The sequence below is a fragment of the Girardinichthys multiradiatus genome, chromosome 12 (assembly GCF_021462225.1).
Source record: "Girardinichthys multiradiatus isolate DD_20200921_A chromosome 12, DD_fGirMul_XY1, whole genome shotgun sequence".
NCBI lineage: Eukaryota > Metazoa > Chordata > Actinopteri > Cyprinodontiformes > Goodeidae > Girardinichthys > Girardinichthys multiradiatus.
In genome coordinates, this window is record NC_061805.1 from 28478907 (window position 1) to 28501712 (window position 22806).

Consider the following 22806-nt stretch of genomic DNA (forward strand, 5'->3'; position numbering starts at 1 on the left):
TTTCAATACCAGAGGGCGAAGGGGGCACAGCCACCAGCTTTTATTATTGGTTCACTTTTATACACCTCAGTTCTCCCAACGACTCCTCGATTTGACTGTTGGTGCTGATTAGCACCATGTCAGTTAATTGGTTAATCTTTTCTCTGAAACTTAAGTGATACCAACATTTCTCCCGAGTACCACTAAACAAAGCACAGTATCACGAATGGCACCTGTACCACAGTTTATAAACCATGGTTTATATTTTACTATTCAGACCTTTTTTGTAAAATGTAACAAACAAAAAAAGGCAAAAGAAATCACTGAAAAAGTATTTTAATTACTTCGCAGTGAGCAAGGAAAAAAAAAAAAAAAAAAAATCATGAACATACATTTCAATCTGTCCATTTGGCATCAGAACCCATGAAAAGGGAGGCACAGAGTTCTTGGAGTACTGGAGATGCCGCAGCTCTGCAGAGCAACCGTTTCTGAACAGACTTTAAAGTCAACTTACTTTAAGAGCTGTAAATAAATGTTACTTGGTTGTTTAATACAGCATGCCATGTCTGGAGTATATTCTGTTTAATGGGGCATGCAAGCGAACAAACAGTCAAGCTAAAACAAACAAAAGGGTAAAATAAAAACATTAAAAAAGAGAATCTAATGATCAATAGTGTCTTATAATTTGTTCATTTCTTTCCCCTCCAGACATTTTGGTTTTTCCCCCCTCAGGAACCTTCATTGATCCACCTCAGAGCCTTTCTTCCCTTTCTTGTTTCCCTGTAAATCAGAAAAAAACATTTAGGTTTTCTAGTGTGTATTATTAGAGCACCACCCCTAAACTCAGACCTCTGTTCCTCTTCTTTATGTTCACAAGGCATCAAACAGAAAAGTCACTGAAAACATGATTATTTGTGCCCTCACCTGATGTTTTGGTTGCTCTGATTGGAGCCCTTTAACTTTTGATCTTTCTTGCTCGAGAGCAGCATGTAATATTGTTACCTGAGTAAAAGTGTAAAAACATTATTTATGTCCACAGAAGTGCACGACCGTCCAACAAACCAACATTAATCTCTGTATGACACACCTGTGATGACAGTTCTTCTTTGATATGCAGCATTTCTTCTACCTGTAGAAGTATTTCTGCTTTGTCTTTCACTACAAAAAGACATTGATCACATTATACAACAAAACAAGTGAAAGCTGAAGGTGGAAAATGACCGCATTGATAAACTCACTCTCCCCCTGTTGGAGCATCTTAAGAAGCTGAGCATTTCTTGCTTTCACCTCTTTGTATTTCACCTGCAGAGTTGAGAATTAAGAAGAACATCAGGTTTGTGACGGGTTTGAAAAGCAGAGACAGAAATAAAGGCATGGTGCTGAGGTGTTGTTAAAATGGTAACGCATCTATCTGAAAACTGATCCCTTTACTGGTCCAGATTCAGATTACCTCCAGCCTCCATCAATAGAGTTATAGAAACCAAAAAAAACCAGGTTTTTTTGGTTTTAGTTTTCCTGTTTTTTGTGTATTTATTACCATCAACCTTGACTTTCCTTCACACTGTCATGGACGTTGGTTGTTTCATAGATTTGCAGCCATTATTTGCAATATTCCTACAGCTGGCTATTAAAATTGATGAGAAACAAACAATGCTTGACGGGTGGGCTATAAAAATAAAGTTTAAGGGCTGCACAACATTGGAAGACCTTGTGATTGATACAATGTCAACATCAGCAGCAACGTTTCCACATTTTCCTGTTTTCTCTCCTTATAGTCTGTCATAATGCTTCAAACTCTAACAAATATTGCTTTTGCAAAAGTAAGTTAAAAGAGATTTAGATAATATATTTTAATATATTGTGCAGCCGTTTAAACAGTCGAAAAAAATTAGGACACGCCATTAAATATTCAGTTCTTTCAAAAGAAATATTCACATAATGATGTCTAATGCTTTTTATTTATCTCTAGGAAGGAAAGTGATTAAATTAGAGGCAGACACACAAAAGGAAAAATTGTTATGTATCAACAAAAATGTATATTCTGAGGGAAAAGTTAGGACACCCTAATCATGAAGAGCTACAGTTAAGCCCAGAATTAGTTATAGTCTCATGCAGATTTAGGTTCACAATAATCTTCTAGTTTGATCGACCTGTTGCTTCTTGCCATAACTAATAATAATGTTTTGTAGTGGGCCGGCCAGAATTCCAACTTTCCACAAATATTTATAATATACTGTCTCGTGTTCTGCAGAAACAAGCTCCGTGGTTGAATTAAAATGTTTATAAATCTAATTCTAGCAGGCCTACGAATACGTTTGGGATTAATTTTGTCTGAAATGCCTTCAGTAAGATGCTGTTTGTAACTACCTACCAGTCTCTGACATCAGTCTGAGGAAAGTTTGCCCCAGCTCCTCCCTTTCAGCAGGGAAATGTCTGAGGGGTTTCTTGCACATACAGCCATTAATGTTTTTAACAAATGGTCTCACATTTTCTTCAGACTCCGTCTGCTACACACAAATTCATGGTGGATTCTATGATGATGAGACGGTCAAGTCCTGCAGCAGCAAAACATCCTCGAACCATGACACTTCCACCTCCATGCTTCACAGCTGGTATGAGGTTCTTTACCTAGAATGCTGTATTTGGTTTACATAAAACATCCCATCTTTCTGAAGGTGTTTTATTATTTTCCATACTGTGGAATAGTTGATCTTATATTTCTAAATCCCTCACCGGACTCTTAAGCTGCAACAGTCTTCTTTCTAAAGGCCTCAGACAGCTCTTAGGATCCCACAATGGTGTTCATTCTCGCTTCAACAGTCAGGAGCACAGCATACTAAATGCCGCGGTTTAAACTGGGCACCCTTCTTAAAAATGCTGACTAACAATGCTCTATAGCTGCACACCTGATGTGATACTGATGTAAATGTATCCATTTTTAGTTGGAGTAAATGTGAGAATGTCCTAATTTATTCCTCACCAGAAAATTGTATGTTTTTATTTTCGGTTTACGAAACGTTTTAAAAGACGGTTTCTTCAGTTTTAATTAGTTATATTACTGGAAATCCTCCAGTACTGTCAGCATGGATATTAAATATACATTTGCTCTCCAATATGTTGTGTAGCTCTTTATAGTTCTGTATTCAAGGTTTTTTATTTTTTTACACGTTTTTATTTGGCTATTCTAGGATTTTGTTAGATAAGTAGTAATATTTACAGTATAATACAATCAAAAACCTAATTTGGACGTATCACCCAAGATTTTATCAGTTCTGTCTGCTTTCATGTACAGTATGTGCTCTCAGCCGCAAAAATATGTGAAAATAAACTTTTCTACATCATTTAGCACAGCTGTTTCCACCTCTGACCTCCCACTCTGAGATGGTCTTCTTTAGCTTTTTAATCTCCTGGTCCTTCTTCTCCAGCTCATATTTCAGTTGTTCTGCCCGGGGATCCTACATTAGAAAGAATTCAACATTTTACTCAGGTAGTATTTATCTGGTGAAAGGACATACACCTCAAAATACTTTTATTACATCTGAGTATTCTCTGCACATCTGTACTCACCGGTTCATGTTCTGTGGATATGTTGACTTCTTGTCCCGGGCTGTTCACATACTGTTCAAGTCTTTTCTCCCTCTGGATAATTCGACTCACATCATCTTCCACTTTGTTAAAAAAACGTTCCTCCTGCCCGATTCCTGGTGCTACGTTTGTCCCTCTGGGTTCCTAGAAAATAAAGGCTTAAATTGGTATTTCAGCTTTATCATACATGGAGTTTTGATACAAATAAAGATCAGGTGGGTAATTAAGTAGAAATATGAGCAAAATATTGACTACATACAAAATAGAGGCTCGTACTGCTCTCACTGTGTATACATATACGTACCTGTCGGCTGAATGTGTATTATTAGGTTTACCACATTAAATAAACATGGGCAGCTTGCTGCAGCAGCAACGCTGTAGTTACCAACCATCTAAATCACCATCAAATGTGTGTGTTAACTGTTGTTGATTAAAGCACTCATGCAATAATTTTAAGTCATTGGCACTTTATTACATAATGGTCCAAAGACTTAGAAGCTTCTGTTTTGTTTATTCATGCTGAGAAAGAAGTTATTTATTTTGTCAATGGCAAATAAAGATGCTGACCATAAAGACTGCGGGGGGATTTTTTTGATTGTTTTATCACCCATACAAGTTCACAGATGATGGATGGATCTTGTAGACAATGGCATAGGGCTTAGTGTGTAAATAAATGCTTTTCCATGCTGTTATTTCATTTTTCTATTTTAAACACAGGCCTGGAACAAACTAAAGACTGTGCAGGAACTTCATAAAACCAAACGGTCTATTTCTTATTAAAAGCTATGATTTTATATTAATTAAGGGGTCAACAATGCTAAGTGATGCTCAGATAATTATTAGGGTAAATGCAAGAAACAATCCTCTTGCTCACCTCTTGTTTTCTATTTAAATGCTCTGAAACAAAACAAAAAAAAAAACAGGCATTAGTAAAAACATTAATAAAAATGTTTGAGAAAACCTAATCATGAGTATTTATTTCTTTTGCACCCAAAAAGTTTGTTACATGTTTAACACATAAGGACTTAAACACAGATAGTCCCTAAATGAAAAGATTTTGCAAGTGATTGACCCGTTTCTCCTACCAGCGGTGCCTTCAGCCTGGAAGTCCTGCAGAGAAACTGTCTTTTTGTCTTTTGCCTGCTGACTTTTCTTCTTGTCCTTCTTCCCACCGCCCTCTTTTCCTCCTCGTGACTTTGGCGAAGCCGAGTTTGTGCTGCTCTGCTGGCAGAAAGCACGTTATTTACCTTTAGATGTTCCAGTTGTTACGGTGTTCAGGCCAGTAATCTGTAGTGTTTATTACTGTACAGAACAATTACTTTAACTCAGTTGAATGTAAATAACCAGTCTTTCACGTCAAAATGATTTCCACTGTGTTTTAAATTGAAGACTCAAGGAGGCTCTGGAAAACAGGTTCCTGCATCCAACTTTTATGTAGAAATAATTGGTGGCATATGTCACATTGCTTTGACAACTTTAAGAGTGATTGCCTATCTGAATTTATCTTAGATTTCCGTATGAACAGAAGTATTTGTACTCCTTGACTTTTTAACATTTTACTATGTTACAACTACAAACTTCAGTTTGTTTTAGGATTTTATGCAATGGACAAAAACAAACTAGTGCATAAATGTGAAGTGGAAGGAAAATGATACATGGGTTTTATTTATTTAAGTAATAAAAAACTTAAAACATCCATGTTCTCTACATGGCTTGTGGAAAACTACAATCAGGACTTTATATGACCTTTTCTCAATGCTGGCTTTCTTCTTGCCTTACTGCCAGGTCTGTGGAGCGTCAGACTAACAATTGTCGTATCGACAGATTCTCCCACCTGAGCTGTGGAACTATGCAGCTCCTCCAGAGTTATTACGGCACCCTTGACTGGTTCTCTGAAGAACGCTCTCATTGCCTGTCCTTTTATGTAAATGTCTGTGTCTTTGCATGTTTGCTGCTGCTCCATACTCAGAGGACGTCATGAACAGTGCTCTGTGAGATGTTTACAGTTTAGGATATTGTTTTAAAACCTAATTCTAGACTCCTCCACAATATTATCCCTAACCTGTCTGGAGTTCACTAACGTTCTGTAAGAAACCTCTGTGGCCTTCATTGAACAGCTGACATCTGAACGCTTGTGCGGGAGTTTCTTTACAGGTGTCAGAGTAAAATACATTTCTATTTGTAAAATAGACATTTGAAATGTACGCACGCTTTTCCTTCTACTTCCCATCTTTGTGCGCCTTGGTGCTGGTCTATCATATAAAATACACATATACTGAAGTTTGTAGGTTTAATGTAAAAAATGTGCAACAGTTCAAGGGGAAAGCGGAAAAATAAAACAAGGACATGTGAATTTGTCTTTATATCGAGTTAGTACTCAGAAACACCGAGAGATTGCCTCTGGATAATCTGCTGTGTTCATATTAACTTTTCACCATTCAGTCTCCTGTACTCCTATAACTCCTACTAATAGTAATACATCTCTGTAGATCGTTAAACTGTGAAATCCACACCTCTGTTTTTAGCATTCATTGGGGTCTATTAGTGATTGTATGTACTCAGTGTACCTGTTTCTGTTGTTCATATTCCAGTTTACTTAGAATCAAGGCCTTTTCTAAATCTGCCTCATACAGCTCTGTGGTTATCTGTGAGGACAAGGAAAAGAAAATTAGATAAATCATAACTTGAAAAATCAAATCCTTAGCCCTGATAGACCTGCTTGTGACGTAAATATCAAGGATAAGCACACCTTAGTTCATAAATGCTCTCATTTGTCATATTAATGGATATCCCTCAAAGATTTTCAGTGCAGAAGCTTCTCTGCTGCTGACCTCTGAAAAGTTCAACTCAAATCAGTTTGAAGTAATAATATTCCAAAGGGGCAGAGCAATCGGAGGATGGTATCAAGTCATCTGCTCTAACCTGTTCATCTCTCTGTTTCCACTGTTGCCACCCCTCTGAAGGTATGCTGTGGTCTCCTGGGTTAAGGAGCTCACTTGCTATTCCTGACAGCGTCACACAGGGCGGAGGGGCACAGGACTTTTGAGGAATCTTCTTGAAGGCCAGATTACGCAGCTAAGAGAAAAGCAGATAAAAATGTATCCAAAGGTTTCACAAACTGAAAGGTAATTAGTCCCAGTTAATGGTAACAAAACTCACAATATACGTTAAGAAGGGCTGAGCAAAGTACAAACAACAACAAAAAAAACAGATTGGTCCGTAACAGCTGTGCAACTGCAGCTACGCTGCGCCATCATTGGACACCTTACCACGGGCACCTGATTATGATGGGGGAGCACATGTCACTGTGTGTGTGCATAAGTGCTGAAGCTGTGTGCAATCACACTTATTTCATCCATCAGTTTCACTGTATATTGTGAGTCTGAGCAGCGAAAGATGCTGCATAGTTGCCATAGATTCTTGTCTGTCTATCTGAGAAGTGTGTCCTGTTGAGAAGCGACTCATTTGTATTCTCTCAATAAAAGCTAAATGCGTCTTTGTGACATAGAAGTTAAACTCTTTCTGTAAGTTTTGTCCCCACATGGTTATTTAGAACTGCAAAGAGAACATTTTAAGAGCCAAAGTATCAACAAGTCTTACATAAAAAGGAGGGCAAATAAAGAGATGTTGGAACATTATAGCAGCTTTCTGAAGCCCAGTGAACCCTGTGTGGAGCAGCTCATGAAAGGCAGGCAGTGGCATTTTTCACATAAGGTTGTGAGTATTCTAAGTTTCTCTGGGTGTTTGTAACTTTAATTGTCTTATTGCATTTAAGATCATTTCATTTATGTTGGCAAACAGGAAAATATTAGCATTTTAGCTAACTATGTTTTTTTTTGGACCCGGTGATATTATATACCCTGCTTATATCACTGTAGATAACTTGGTCAAGTTGGCTTACATGCTAAGTCAACATGCTAATACTGGAGTTCTAGCTTACCTCAGCATTTTAAGCTATTACCTTTATATAATCAGCAATGCCATATTGGATAATTAGTAATGGTAGCATTAGCCAACATGCTATTGATAATATGTTAACATTTTATGTTAATAATAGGAAAGACGATGCTATTACTACAGTGGAAAGTAAGTTGATGTGTGGTTTGAAGTGAAAGCTGATCGCTATTGGCCCAAACAGACCATCAAATTCTCTTTCTTTCTGCTACACGGCATGCACCAAGTGGCAGGCACAGTCACAATTTCTTCAGGAATGTTTCTAGGTTTATTTGTAGTGTTTAAAGAAAGGCACTTAATTTCTTAATCAGAGATTAGGATCTGCTTTATTGTCAAAAATTAGAGCAGCTCAAACAAACAACTGCAGGAATACTGTGTCTGTTCTTTCACTTGTATACTGCATAGAAATCTGATAAAATGGGGTTCATCAGTTGTTTTTCAGACCTTTAATCTGACCTAGAAGTGCGACTTTTGAGAATGGCATTTGAGAACCATCAATCAAAATGTACTTTCTCTAAAATGAAATAAAAAAATACACTTTCTGGTCAGGAACAAATTAGGACAGACACATTTATTCTCACTTAAAATGATCATATCAGGTGCACATGATTAAAACGTTATTATTCATCATTTTTAAAGGAGGTTTGCCCTGTTTAAACCTCAAACAAAGTGCTGTGTGAGGCTTACAGAAATAATATTGTAGCCGTGAATGAGTGGGGGTAGGGATTTAAAGAAGTCTCACAAGAATTTGAAATAGTCAATTCCACTGTGTAGAAAACAGCAGACAAGAGGGCAGTCAATATAACTGCTAACGTGCTCAGGTCTGGCAATCCAAACAATTTCACCTTAAAGGTAGACAGAAAAAAATACCATCATAAGGCCTGCAAGCAGGCTCTCGCTACTAATGAGATGAAAGTCCATGCCGCTACAATCAGAGAGAGACTGCTCAAGTTTAGCTTTGTTGTAAGGTGTTCAACTAGGAAACATTTGCTCTCTAACAAACACATAAAGGTCAGACAAAAGTTTGCAAAAGCGAACCTACAGTAGACAAAGACTGGGACTTCTAGAATAATGTTCTTTGGACAGATGAGTATTCAAATGTAATTATTTGGACACCGAACCAGAAGACATGTTTTGTATAAACATAAAACAGCATTTCAGGAAAAAGAACCTTAAACCACCAGTAAAGCTTACTTTGTTTATCTGTAGAGATAAACAAAGAAGATTAGACACTGATATGTGAACCTTTCTTTTGAAACAACTTGATGTTTAATTGGATATCCTAATTAATATTTTCCATGAATGTATGTGTTTGGTATTATTTCTACTAGTGATTAAATTGTGATTTAAATGTGTAATAATAATTTAACTGGTGCTATACAAGTAAATAAGAAAACAGAATAAACTTTATTTTAGATATATTTGCTGTGGGAACTCTTTATTTTTGGCTCTAAGCTAATCCGAGTATGGAGCATGTTTTCAGGCTTGAATGCACTTGACTGTGGCTCCTGTGCGGTTTCATTTCCGGTTAAATGAAACAAAGATGAAACAACAGCCAGATGCCCACCTTAAAAACAGATTAATAAGCAGGAAAAATGGGGGGCATCCTGAGCCTCTCACCTCATTCGCCTCACTTTGCTGCTGCTCCTTCTTCTTCTTTTTCTTGTCTTTCTTCTTCTCGCTACCTTGAGCACCTTTACCCCCTGATCCTGTTGTTGGTCCAGATTTCCCCTGTCTGGGCTTCCCGGATGAGGAGTCCCTGCCGGGTTTGCTGTTCGTCTTCCCAGGATCGGAGGTGTCGGAGTCCGAATCAGAGTCAATCTGAAGCAGGGCGAACCGGGAGGCGGTGGTCGGGACAGTGATCATTGCAGAGGATGCCATCACGTAACGGGGAAACTAAATCACAAGAAATGGTTTCATTAAAATAACTCTTAATATAAAATGGAGTTGCTTACATGGTGGCTGTTTAATTTGTCATTTAAAATCTCAGCCTACAGCTTTATTTACAACAGAAACAGACACGTGAATGAAAATTTGTCATTTTCTTTAACTCTGCAGTTGGTGGAAGCAGCGGCGACACAACCGAGCTAGCAGGTTTTTGTTAGCGTACTAACAAGTGTAAAAAGTCGACAAAAACCCTCACACACTTGGGCTACCCCTTTGTTTGTGTTGGACTCACAGAGCTGTGTTGTAGAGACAGCGGTGACAAGAGATGTTTGCTCAAAGTACTTCTTTCTGTTTCTTGAGGGAACTGAGCTGCAGTTGGTTGAGCTACCAGCGATTGTCTAACTCGGTACGGAAGCCCGGTTGCTCTAAACAGCACGAAGCTGCTCAGCTGGTATCTTGGTGTTTCTCCTTGGAGCTTATAGATAAAAATACGAAACAAAAAGCAAATTATAAATTGTTCTAACCAAAATATTATGGTTATGTAAGAAAATGTAACAATTATGTACATCATGTATGTCACATAAAATCCTAATAAAATACATTGAGACACAACATAAATACAAAACATGCTAAGGTTAAATCCGCATAGTTAGTATTTATTGAAAATTATGTGACTTGTTATGGTTTTATACAAAGCAATGTTTTTGAGTTTCAAATTTAAACGGACATTAGGTTGTTTTTTTGTTTTTTTTTTATTTAAACTGGAAAGATTTTTGAGAATTGGTAAAACGTGTCAACCAAAGAAAGTTTTTAATGGTTTGATAGATCTGTCAACAGTCATAATTTAATCTTACAGTTGCAGTTTCTAAATGTCTGCTACTTGTATCTGTGCTGGGGATGTTTATTGCATAGTGAAACCTTTGGTTTAAACATATGAGGTATTGTTAGTTGTAATTTTTGACCAGTATAACCTTTGAACTTGGCCTCTCCTTCCATCCTTTTAGTTCATATTGAATTGCTGTTCACTGAACACAAGTCCCAGACCAAATGAGCAAGACAGACGATTTTAACCTACAGTATATCCACAATTCATTTACAGCTCTCACACTCTAAAACCCTTTATGCCAAATGTTAATTAATACTGTAAGGTGACTGACTCACTTTCTATCATGCAGTAAAATGAAACTTATTATTGATAGTTATCTGATTGAACATTCATTTAATGCTCAAAGTGCAAACAAGAACGGACAATTTATAAAAAATGTTAGTGAGGTCTTTGACTTGTGGATGATTTGGGGCCCCTAAACCCTAGGCTGACTACCAACTGTTTCCGCTTTGTCCACAACCACTGGGTCCCCACAGGGAAAAGATAAAACATTCACATTTATTTCACATTTTTACAGACTTTGAAAATGAAGTGCATCTATTCTGACTGAATATTAGTTTTTAATGGAAACTGAATGTTACATAACGTCTCCCAAAACGAAACCTCTGTTATTCATGGTGGGAGGAATGGGATGAGGTCACATAGAAGTCAAAACAGTCCATTTTGATTCTCACTGACTTTAATAAGTTAGTAAAAAAAAACATAAATACATGTTTATTTTAGACCTGCATATAAAGAAGAGATAATCATGTAGTGAACAGGTGAAAACAAACAGTGTATAGTAACAATGGAAACTGAGATTAGCAATGATATAAAGATAATAATACAATATATGATATAGTATATATGAGAAGCAAAATCAGAAAAGTGCTTACTTTTGCATCGTTAACCTAATTTAACACATTTAGGAAATCATACATAAATATTTCACATGTAAGTCCTGCCCTGGACAAGAGCTTATAGTTATGCATCCCAAAGGAACAAATAATAGAAAGAGTGGTGCTGTACAATATTTGATTATTTGCAATATTTAAAAATGTATCGTTAACAAATAATAATAAAAAAAAAACTTTTTACCTTTATATAAAATCAACCGAAACACAGTAAGTACATTCTCTTTGCAGACAGTTCTTATTTTTTTAGATGCTCAATTCATTCTTTTCATTTGAAATGTTTTGTGATCTTTCAAAAATGGAACAATGTATTCAGTGTTTTTTTTTAATCACTTATCTACACAACAGAACCCTTAATATCATCCACTTGAAATCTGCTACAGACACTTGCAGACAGAAAATAAAGAAAGTAATCACGTGTTTCTGGGCACTTCTATGGAGTCCTCCATCATTGACTCATAGCTTGAATTAACGGCAGACTGGTGCCTCCTAGTGGCAGAACCATAGAGCTGCAGGTCAGCTGCAGGAATCTCTCTCAGCTCTCTGCGACACAGTCTGACAGGTGTCATCTCTGAACTCCGCACAGGCTGACCTCTTGTACTCCTTTCATTGGACTGTGAAAGTACCTTACTGTTTTCAGAGGTTTTCGTCTTCGGGAGTAGTTGGATGACAGAAGGTGATGGTGTGAGATCTTTTGCATCTGTTTGCTCAGTATATATTTTTGTGTATGTGGTTGAAATATGTGTCGTTTTTCCTGCCTCCTCGCAGTATGTTTTTGGTTTATTCCTACCTACAGGTATGTGAGTGTCCTGCCTCTGTCTGCTCTCTTGTGTGCAGGGGGATTGATTGTCAGTGTCACTGAAAACGTCTTTGAGCTTCTTTTTCAGCTGGCGACTGGAGCTTCTGTAGAAAAACAGCTCTTTCTCCAGATGCTGGATTCTATCTTGTATTTGTTGTTGTGCCTCTCCTGATACCCCCTCTAAATAAACAGAAACCCATGTACAAGGCAGAAGAAATAAAACAGTAGAATTCACACAAAATATTACCAACAGGTATTTGTATTTAAGATTCTCACCTTTAAGTTTCTTTAGTAGCAGCTGAATGATGTTTTGATGGTCCCTGTGTTGCTGGGTGAGCCTGCGGTCTGCGTCGAGGGTTAAACGCTGCATAGCTGCCTCCATCTCCCTTAGTGCTGCCTCCTGCTCTCCTGCATGAAGCTCCAGCTCTTCACATTGCAAATGTAAACGGCGCTCCGCCTCTCGCAGACAAACAACCTGCAGGTAATGACAACAGTGGGGAGATAGCAGAACAAAACAAAGAATGCAATAAATGAATATAAATTCGAGGCATCAAAGAAACACAGCCTGCACACAGGCAGGAACAAAGAATAACAGTGCAGGCCTCAAAAGTTATAACACTTCTTTAATCTACTCAGAATAAGAATTTAAGGTGTTTTTCCATTCTAAGGCTTACATTTTTTTTTAGATATGTTCTAAATTTGTACATGAATTATATTCATTTGTTCTGTGTTGTAGTTCGGGCAAAGAATTTATGGTATTATTATGATGTGAAAAAACTATTAAAGGTGCATCTGTTCTGATTTCTCTCATCTTCCTCCTAAAATCATTCCATTATTTCTCTGGGGTTCAGGTCAGGCCAGTCAGAACAGTGTTAACGCGATCATTAAACCAGGTGTTGGTACTTTCTGCAGTGTGGGCTGTGGGCCAGTCCTACTTGTACGTGAATCAGCAACTCCACGAAGCTTGTCAGCAGAGAGAAGCATGAAGTGCTCTATAATTTCCTGGTAGACTGCTGTACAGCACCAGAATGATGGGTGTGTGGTTCAGACATCCGTACCTTGTAACCAGCACTCTATGTACTGTATATCTTTTTCCAGTATTAATGTGGTGAAGGTGAACGGAATTAGGCTAAATGCCATCATCAGCACGCAGTATATTCACTCTGCCCACATTAAAACTGAAGGAAGAAATACGGTGAATGATGGTTATCACTTTTTGCACCTTCGAACAACTTTTCAACACAGCTGAAGAGTTGTTCAAGCCACTCACTGAGTGCCTTAACATAGGCAGCTATAGTCTAAATCCAGGACATGACTCTTTGTTGTGGATCTTGAAGCTTTGATTCCAACAGCAGTCCACACCTTGTGAAATTCTCCCAAACTCTTTAATGGGCCTTTCCTCATAGTCCTGTCCAAGCTGCAGTTATCTCTGCTACTTTTTGCTACTTTTCTACCAAACTTTTCCTTCCACTCAACTTTCCATTAATCTGTATGGATACATTGTGGACTTTGTTAACAATGACCTTTTTGTGACATAAATTCCTTGTGGAGGGTGTCAGTGACTGTCTGCTGGACAACAGGCAAGTCAGCATTGGTGTTTTCATTAGCTATAAGCCATAATAATCAAAATTAACAGAATCCTCTTCTTCAATAATGCAATATCTCACATTATGTATAATAAATCCATGTGATATATGAGTTTCACATTTATTTTAAATTACTGAAATAACGTATCTTTTACCAGTCCATGTCTTAAACATTTTTACATTAAAAGATAATGAAATATTTGGTGAAGATAATAAACTTCCTCTTGCCTTGTTGAAATATTTGATCAGCTGCTCAATGGCCTCAGGTAATGAGAGCTTCTTCAGCTTCCTGGTAATGTCAGCGTGTTCAGCAGGCTCTGTGTCTTTTGACTCATGCAGAGGTGAGTTTCTAACTAACAAGTGCTTTTGCTGGTCCTGGATGGAGTGGTTTTTAAACTCAAGAGTTGTATCTAGAGCCTCAATAGCTTCCTCCAGCTGGAGAAGGGAATGCTCCTCCTACACGACAAACATAAATCAAACTAATGAAGAATAATGTAGAGAGCATAGGGTAAAATCCCAACATGGGCAGAAATATCATACACAAGTTACACACAAAAAAAATTGTAATGTCTTACCTCCACAGTGAGCACCCTGTTGTCCCTCAGCTGGGCTTCCAGAGTGTCTCTTCTCATCTTCAGCGTGTCCCTCTCTTTCTCCAGCCCCCCGATTGTAACTCCTCTGGTTTTTCTCACACTGTTCTGGCTCTGCAGCTGCTCTTCAACAAACTCCAACTGAACGGACACATGCAGCAGGTCTCGACTCAAAGCCTGAAAGTTAGGAAACGTATACATTTTTTTATAACTAAACCGGTTTCAACTTTGAAACTGCACATCTAAAAATGGATTCTGCTCAAAATAGACGTTGACCTGACTGGACTGCAGCATCTTGATCTCGAGTTTGTTTTTCTGTTGCAAACAGGCCTCTCTGTGATGCAGCACCTCCTCTTTTCTCTTCAGCTCTTCTTCCAGCTCCTGCAGCTGTGCCCTCTTCTGAATGACCCGTTCCTCCTCTTCTTCAAGCCAACTGCTGTCGTGCAGCTACCGTGAGGGAAAACACAGCAAAATGAGGGAGAGATGACAAAAGAAGAAGACGGACTTTAATATAAACTTTACTTTAATTATTTACTCTACCGTACTGCCTGGCGCTTCCTGGTGACAGCCTTTAGGGACAGCTGAACTCTCCAAAGGTTGTTCCTGTACACAAGAACACAAAACACTTGATTAGAGAAAAAAAAGTTGATAATTGCACCATGCTGAATGTGGGCTGTAAAAATAAGGTGGTTTTGTATTTTAAATTATGAGCAACTGAGCTCTTTGGTTGGTAAATCAAAAAACTAAAAAAACACAATTTACATTCAAACTTCCACAATACAGCAGTTAAATGTCTGTGAAGAATAATCACTGAAAAATACAGATAAAAAAACTTCTTTCAAGTTAATTCAAATGAAACATTTTCTCCTGAACAGGAAAGATACTGTAAATTGCATGCGTGAAGTTAATATTATTTATCGGATATAATTACTGTTCTGAAGTGATTGTCTTAGAAATACATATAAACTTTATTTTTTTAAGGAATTTTGCCAAATTAAAATGTTACATTTGGGTCAACAGAGTGGACATATTAAACAGATATGGAGTTCTTTGCCTTATTCAGTCAACATGTTGTCTTTCTGAGACTTGGTCTAACTGACCTTATCTTGATAGAGTTTTCTGTTGCTATCAGCTGTATCGTCCAACTCCCTGAGGCTCCTCTGAAGCTTTGCTCGCGCCTGTCTCATGTTCTGAAGGCTGTGGTACACCTCTGCTCGAATCTGCTGGCTCTGCATGGACAGTCTTTCCAACATTTTCCCTTCTCCTGTATCATCTCTGTCCACTACTTTTGTTTCCCTTTCTAATGGAAAGTAACAATTATGTCACACTGCAGATATATCATGTTGTAAAAAAATCTTAAACTTGCAAAACTATTTAAACAAGCTCAATTTAATGAGATTCTGAGTCATTGTTATTCTTGAAGCCTGAGAAGGCTTTATTCCAAAAATATAAAACTATGTAAACACACCGGTTTTGTCAAGTTCTTTGATGAGGTCCTCCTTCATGAGCATGTTGACTGTCAGTTCATGGATTCTTCTTTCAGCATTGCTGCATCGTCTTACCTTCTTCATTAGGTTTTCTTTTGTGTCTGAAAATTTGGAAAAGGAAACAACTTCCTGGTACAGTTTATGTCAATAGGATAGGATAAGAAGATGCTTCAGAGATGAAAGGATGCCTTAAACTTAAAAATGTGCATAAAATGAAAGAACGAAAATAAAGAGCATTAAGATGATACCTGCGATCTGATCAGACTCCTGCTCTGCTGTCTTCCCGTTATCCAGTTCCAGTCCAGTGCTTTTGGGTTTTAGTAGTAGTTTCTTTTCCCAGCTTGTCCATGTTCGATTTAAGGAATGCCTACAGTAACATAATAATATTTTTTAGAAATCTCAATGAATGCAATGCTATGAAGGAAAAAAAACCTCTGATCCAAAGTGTAAAGTATTAGGTGTTGTAAGAGCCTACATATCCCTTAACTTTTACATTGCTTGTTCTGTATTTTGGTTTTATTTGGTAACAAGACTACACCGTCCACAGGTGGGGAGGGCGCTATAAACTGGGGTAAACGTTGCTCAGGGATGGAAGATGGGTGACAGCACCAACAGTCATTTCCCTCAGGCTTAGTTCAAATAGTTAAATGGCTTCTTTAATCTACAGTCCTTTTATTGTTTGTTTGTGTTTTAAATACATATTTTTGTCTATGAATGGAGAAGACTTTAGGAGTCATCCTTGCAGAAAGGCTGCGACAAACTGCACCTTTTTTCTCAAAGTGGTGAAAAGCATCACAACGAGTAAGAGGAAAAACTTAAACATGGAGGTTTAGCTACTCTAGCTGGGTTTTCTTTTTTAGTTTGATTATTTATCTGCCTAACCTGCCCTTTCAAATGCAGCAGAGGGCAAACAGCAAAGTCAGCCTAGAAGACAGCCACTTGTATAGAAGTTGGTGGCCATTAGTGCAAGAGGATGGAATATTACTCTGAGGCTTGAAGAAATACCTCATCCATGTTCACACGGGATCAGTCGTACTGAATGTATTTTATATCGAGGCGCTCGTGATTGTGCTTCTTCATTTCATTACTTTGTTTCGGGTACAAAATGGTGTAGTTGGCTGCAGGATGTTTTCATAGCAACCGTGCATCAACCTGTAGTTGTCAGGGGGATGTTTTGTCCCCGCTTCGATTTAAAATCATTTTCTTCATTTTACTGTGTCATATTTAATAAGAGTTGACTGAATGGGATTCAGGACAAAAATAAATGGGAATATGCTTTCAAAGCATTACTGCTCATAAATGTATTATTTGAGAGATTTGAACTTTTTTAAAGACAACTTATTTCCATAACTCTTCTTTGTCCACATTTCTTGATCAGATGTTTGATAAAGGCAAAATAATTTCAAATACACACCATATAAGAATATAATATAATATATAATATAATAATATTCCACCATCACAACTTCCCCACCTTTTTCCCTGAGCTTCATGATCTTGGTCCCATGTATCAGTTATGGGCTTATGAGACAGTAAACATTTGTTGAAGTGGCCAAATACATTATTGAAAAGCAGAGTTTCAATCTATGGCACCAGAAATTTTTATAATCCACAAAATATTGCATCCAAGCAGTGACTCGTTGTGATCGCATTGTTTGTACTCACTGATATCTCGATGGCAACTAATTCGATATATTTAGCACCTCTACTCCCAACAACAATCCCCTTTTTTTTCTTACCCAAACTAACCTCTAACTATAAATATTTATTGATCCTTCTTTACTAAACTGTATAAAAATATTTTTAGTAAAAGCTCTCACCTAAATTTCTTTCTGCACATAGATCCCTCCATTTCCATCTCCTCCTCTTCATAATTATTTCGACTCCTTTCTTCGCTTTCTGCCTGTTGTGTAATGAATGGACAGTAGACTTCATCTTTTTCCTCAATCTCAGCCAGCAGGAGATGACCACGCATCCTAAAAGCTGCCATCACCCTCTCCAGCGAACAGGCGGGAGGACTGGAATGAATCTACAAACACACAAAATAAAACAAACACAGATATAGACACAGTGCATACAACAGATAAAAATCAAGCACACCCACATCAAATTTAAGATTAAACCCTCTACCTTCCTGGTATGGTGTAGAGAGCTGTGTCTAATCAGAGGGACACTGTGGGGTCTCGTGCATGAGTTCCCAGAAGGACTTGCTTCTCCAGATGCCCCTGGAGTCATCCCAGGAACAGCCATGAGGTTGCTGCGAAGGCGATCAATCAGAATCTGCTTGTTCACCAGTTGTTCTGTCTGAAAATTCACACAAAAATGTAAATAAAAGAAAACCTTGAAGACAGGCCATTTAACTTTCTGGTCATTCTTCTCACCTGTATTCGAGAACGTTCATTCTCTTCCTCTAAAGCTAATAGTAGGGTTCTTCTTTCTTCAAGCAGTTTCTCAATTTCTTTTTGAATCCGTCTCAGTTCTTCATCTTTTTGCTCTAAATGATGTTCCTTTTCTTTAAGAGCTTCCTAAGATGAGAGAAAAAACAAGAAACCATTGAAATAGTCTGATTTGTTTGTTTTGTCAAGTGACTTTTTTTATCAAGTGCACTGTTTTCTGTTACTACTTTACAGAGAGGACTATTAATAAAATATTTAAGCTTTTTGTTTTTACCTGACACTTGCTGAGATCTCCTCTCAGTTTTAAGGAGGCTATATGTGGAGGTTGGTCTCCAGCCCCCTCTGAACAGTCTATATTGTCTGTCTGATGTGACTGACTGACAGCTGCCAGTCTCTCCTGCCAGTCTTGCATATTCTGCCTGAACAAATCACTTGGAGATGCTTCGGAGAGATTTGCAAGCAAGGTTGCAGCTTCCTTTGCCAAAAGGAGATACTGGCCAGCTTTGCCTTGGTTCAACCTCTTATCCAGTTTGGATACATTCATCTGACTGGGCAGTTTGAAGCCATCCTCATCTCCACCTGAACTTCCTGTTTTCTCCCTTTCCATGTCTTTCTCCTTCTCTTTCAGAAGCTCTCTCAGTGTCTCAACTTCGTACTCCAGCTCCCTGAGTCGAGCCTCACCGGATTGCCAGGTGTTAGGGTCTGATTTAATATCTGTTAGAGGGGGTGCCGGTCCTGGACAGTTGCGAATGTGACGGGCCTTGGATGCAAACTGAAGTACATTCAGAGTCTCAGCAACAAAGTGGTGGGACGGGCTCACGCATGCCACCACCACCGTGTGGGCGTTGCCTCCCAGCGAGTCCCGGAGGAGACGAGTGATCTTGGCATCACGGTATGGTACATGTGCACCGCTGCAGCTGTTGCCACGTCGACATCGCCGACGGTCGGAGAGGGCGCGGATAACATTACCGAGTGCAAGCAGGCCTGTGTTGATGAGTGCAGACTCCTTGAATTGTGCTCCAGTGTTTTCAGTTTTGCCAGCACGTTCTGAGCCTGCCAGGTCCACCAGGCAGAGTTTGGACGACCGCACTGACTTTAAAGATGGGTTGTTGTTGCTTTGAGAACAGATGTTGACCTGAAGGGTGAGGATCACGTGAGAGCGACTGGAGTGCTCGTTCATTCCTGTTGCGCCAGTGTGACGAAGGGCGTTTCCCATCTCAACAACACTGAGCAGCTCTTCGGCTGAGGTGACAACCATCTCTCGGGCACCAACCACAACTAAAAACACACACAGACAAACACAATAAGGTGGCTTTAACCAGTAAGAGCTGCACAAACTGAGAACTGGAGGTGATAAGACAAGGGTGTTAATGACACAAAGCACCAAGGCTTACAAATCCTTTGTATTCTGCAGCCATGGTTAAAACAAAGCAAGCACCGGAGCATGATAATTATTTAGATTTCAGCATCCAAAAACATGGAACAAGTCAATCAATGGATGCTTTTTTGGAGGTGGAGGGAGAGGACGATGTGCAGCCAACACAACATAAAATCGCTCAGACACAAGACACATGGTTAAACAACAAGAGTTTTAATTAAAACAATTAAATAAATGTGATTTCAGAACAAGAACGCTAATAATATTCAAAGATGATGCCAAAAAACCAAGTATACCCCATGACAGGAGCTTGTAAAACAGCCTTTAGTGTTGACAACTTTGTGATGTTTTTTAGACGGCTTTATTAGTCTCTCACATGTTTGGTGAGGACTCTTGGACCACTCTTGTTTTAAACAATGCTTCAGTTCATTGGATGACTGCACATCTCGCATAGGGTCCTCTGTTGGCGTGTTTGGGACCATAGTCCTGCTTCATGACCCGGTTTAGGTCAAGCTTCAGTTGTCAGACAGATGGCCTCACATTTCACTCTGAAATACTTTAGTCTACAATAGAGTTAATGGTCAACTCTGTGACTGGAAGGTGCTGGGAACCTGTAACTGCAGGTCAAGCCCAAATCATTACCCTCCACCACCATGCTTGACAGTTGGTATAAAGTGCTTGTGCTTAGTCCATCGACCAAAGACTTTGCTCCAGAAGCCTTTTGGTTCATTTACATGCAATTTTGAAAACCTAAGTCGTGATGTCACATTCTTTTTAGGAAAAGGGTCTTTCTCTTGCCAGCCCTCCTCAAAAACATACTTGTCCATTTATTTTCTAATTGTCCAGTCATTAACTTGAACATCCAGCATCCAAGGTGATGCATGTGAAGTCTGGGATGTAGCTCTTGTGTTTTGTGGAATTCCCTTGTGCATTACCAGGTCACAAAACAGGCATATATTTACTGGGAAAATTGGCAGCTGCTTTAAATATTTTCCCAAATTCAAAGATTCTTCTTTCCTACGGTACAATGTCCGAGTTCAAATTCTTTGGCACGGCCTCTAACCCTTCCTAAATTGATGGCCGGCAACAATTCCTACTCTGTGCTGCCAGCAACTCCACTGCTGATATCTTTCCTCCTTGAAATTCTGTTAACTTACACCAGTTTGCTCCACACCAGGAACTGCAAAAGAGATCCTGTTTTTATAATCACAGTGTGGAAATCTTTAGTGTGCTTTGTATACTCTCTGTTAGATTTCAGTAATCTTAAAACCTGGGAAAGTTTAGACTTCTTTAATAATGTCAATTTAGGCTGCGATCTCTTGTTACCATGTCTGTGTTTGCCTGTGTTATGCTTGCCACATTTGAAAGTGAAAATTATTACCTGTGTTCCCCTTTTCATCATCTCTGATGTGAAGCTCTTTATAATTGGTGTTCATGTCCAACAAGTCGCGTAGTTCCTCTCTGTACAGCTCCATGTATGAGACCCGCACCATGGCTTCCACACTTTCATTGTTCTTCTGCGTCGCCAGCAACAAAAACACATGCTGGGCTACACGCTCAATAATTCCTCCTTCATCTGTGAGCAGTTTTGAAATGTAAACAAACATTTCGTAAGTACATCTTGCCAGAATGCATCAGAAATAAGTGGCACAGCTTTTAATTTGAATTTATGGTTTAAGTGTTGACAATAAAAAATGCAGGTACATCTCTAGATATTGAAAGATCATCAAAATGTTGATTTATTTCAGTTCAAAAAGTAAAACTCGTGTTCAGATTCATTGCACAGTGATATATTTCAAATATTTTGTTACTTTGAATCTTGATGATTATGGCATAAAGCTAATAAATACCTAAAATTGAGTTTCTCTGGGCTTCTTTTACATGAATTACTGTATCAGTGCAATGTGGCATGGAGGTGAACAGCAAGTGGCTCTGCAAAGATGCTAAGGAGGCCTAGGTTTCTTTAAAACCTGATGCCCTCATCTTCCTTTAGGTTAGGGGAGTCATTGACCCATTTAAGTTTCCTGCATCAGAGACATCAACATGTGGTGGCTCTTAAAGCTCTGAATCCAACCATACTTCACGCCTTAAGAACTTTCCCAAATTCTTGAGGCTTTCTTTCACAGTCCTCTAAATGGTGTGGTTATACTTGTTGCTTGAGCACCTTTTTCTATCTACCCTTTTTTCTTCCACTAAACTTTCCATTAAAATGTTTGAATACAGTACTTCGGTAAATTGGCAGGTTCTTAGGCAATGATCTTTTGAGGGTTTCCCACCTAGTGAAAGGTATCAATAACTGTCGGACTTCTGTTAAGTCTGCAGTCTTCCCTATGAGTGTCTAGGTCACAACATAACATTTCTGTATTAGAACTCTATTTTATTGGTCTTAGCTAAGTCTTTTTCATAAATGATTTTCTTTCAGGGGGGGCATAGCTGTAAGACATAATCATCAACACTAACATAAATAAATACCTGAAATAGATGACTATGTATGCAATAAATCTATACTTGCGTTTCACTCAATGAATTGAAATAAATCGACTTGTCGATGATAAAAGTCGATTTACTGAGGTGAACGTCGATGAACCCTGAACAGATAGTCTTTCTACAACAAAACTGCCTTTTAAAATATTTATTTCCCTTGATATTAATAAAGGATTGGATTGAATTGAATCTGTTCCACGACCTTTCCCATTGGCATCCTTTTTATAAACTAAAACCAGCTTCGCCAACTTACCCTGGCTTCCGCCTCCCAGTGTGTACGTCTTGCCAGACCCCGTTTGTCCGTAAGAAAACACGGTGGCGTTGTATCCGTCGAGCAGGGACTCCACCAGGGGCTGGACGCAGGACTCGTACACCTCATCCTGGCTGGCAGTCGGTCCGAACGCGTGGTCGAAAGAGAAGAGGCGGTCCGAGCCGAGCATCACCTGCGCGGAGCCCGGCGGCACCACCCGGACACAGACTTTGTGGTGGTGGAGGAGCTCTCTGCGGAGCAGGGGACGGATACGGACCGCCACCCGGACACAGACCTCACTCATAAGGCCGAAAAGTTTCCCTTTTTTTGACTTACATCTAACCTCTGCGATGTGTCAGAACTCTGTTTTTGAAAGAGTTTGTAGCCAATTCACTGCTACTTGAAAATAAACCATTAAATACAGCATGTGTTTAAACTCTCGTGGTCGTTACTTGTGAATTTTCTGATAACTTATCCTCTTTAAGTTTGTTGTCGATTTGGGTTGCCCGGGCGACCGACGCCGCCGTTACGTAGCAGCCAAAAGCAGGAAGTGGTGTACAAGAAGGTACGGGATAGCTGCCGGGAGGGCAACAGCGCCATCTACTGAGTATACTACTGAATTTATATAATATAAAACTAATAAACATTTAAC

General features: G+C 38.9%; 2 protein-coding genes across 5 annotated transcripts; both read right to left on the reverse strand.

Annotated features, from left to right (window-relative positions):
* Positions 1-299: 299 nt before the first annotated feature.
* gkap1 (G kinase anchoring protein 1) lies at positions 300-9861 on the reverse strand. 4 transcript variants are annotated; one of them, XM_047380214.1, is made up of 12 exons: positions 9698-9861; positions 9139-9414; positions 6487-6639; positions 6132-6209; positions 4650-4788; positions 4439-4461; positions 3547-3708; positions 3348-3434; positions 1218-1281; positions 1067-1137; positions 904-981; positions 300-759 (listed from the first exon to the last, which is right to left on the reverse strand). In XM_047380214.1, exons 2-12 carry the CDS (start codon positions 9397-9399, stop codon positions 718-720), a joined length of 1158 nt encoding a protein of 385 aa, XP_047236170.1. In that variant the 5' UTR covers positions 9400-9414; positions 9698-9861; the 3' UTR covers positions 300-717. The 4 variants fall into 4 exon arrangements, with proteins under 4 accessions (XP_047236170.1, XP_047236171.1, XP_047236173.1 ...); XM_047380215.1 differs by having other exon boundaries at positions 4650-4785; positions 9698-9858; XM_047380217.1 differs by lacking the exon at positions 6132-6209 and having other exon boundaries at positions 4650-4785; positions 9698-9858.
* Positions 9862-10958: 1097 nt separating this feature from the next.
* LOC124878084 (kinesin-like protein KIF27) lies at positions 10959-22674 on the reverse strand. The gene is made up of 15 exons (XM_047381859.1): positions 22158-22674; positions 20802-20996; positions 18317-19320; positions 18028-18171; positions 17777-17950; positions 17467-17675; positions 15895-16013; positions 15628-15747; positions 15260-15459; positions 14700-14762; positions 14436-14606; positions 14145-14336; positions 13798-14025; positions 12260-12458; positions 10959-12163 (listed from the first exon to the last, which is right to left on the reverse strand). The coding sequence occupies exons 1-15, from the start codon at positions 22456-22458 to the stop codon at positions 11598-11600; spliced, it is 3885 nt and encodes a 1294-aa protein (XP_047237815.1). The 5' UTR covers positions 22459-22674; the 3' UTR covers positions 10959-11597.
* Positions 22675-22806: the final 132 nt, after the last annotated feature.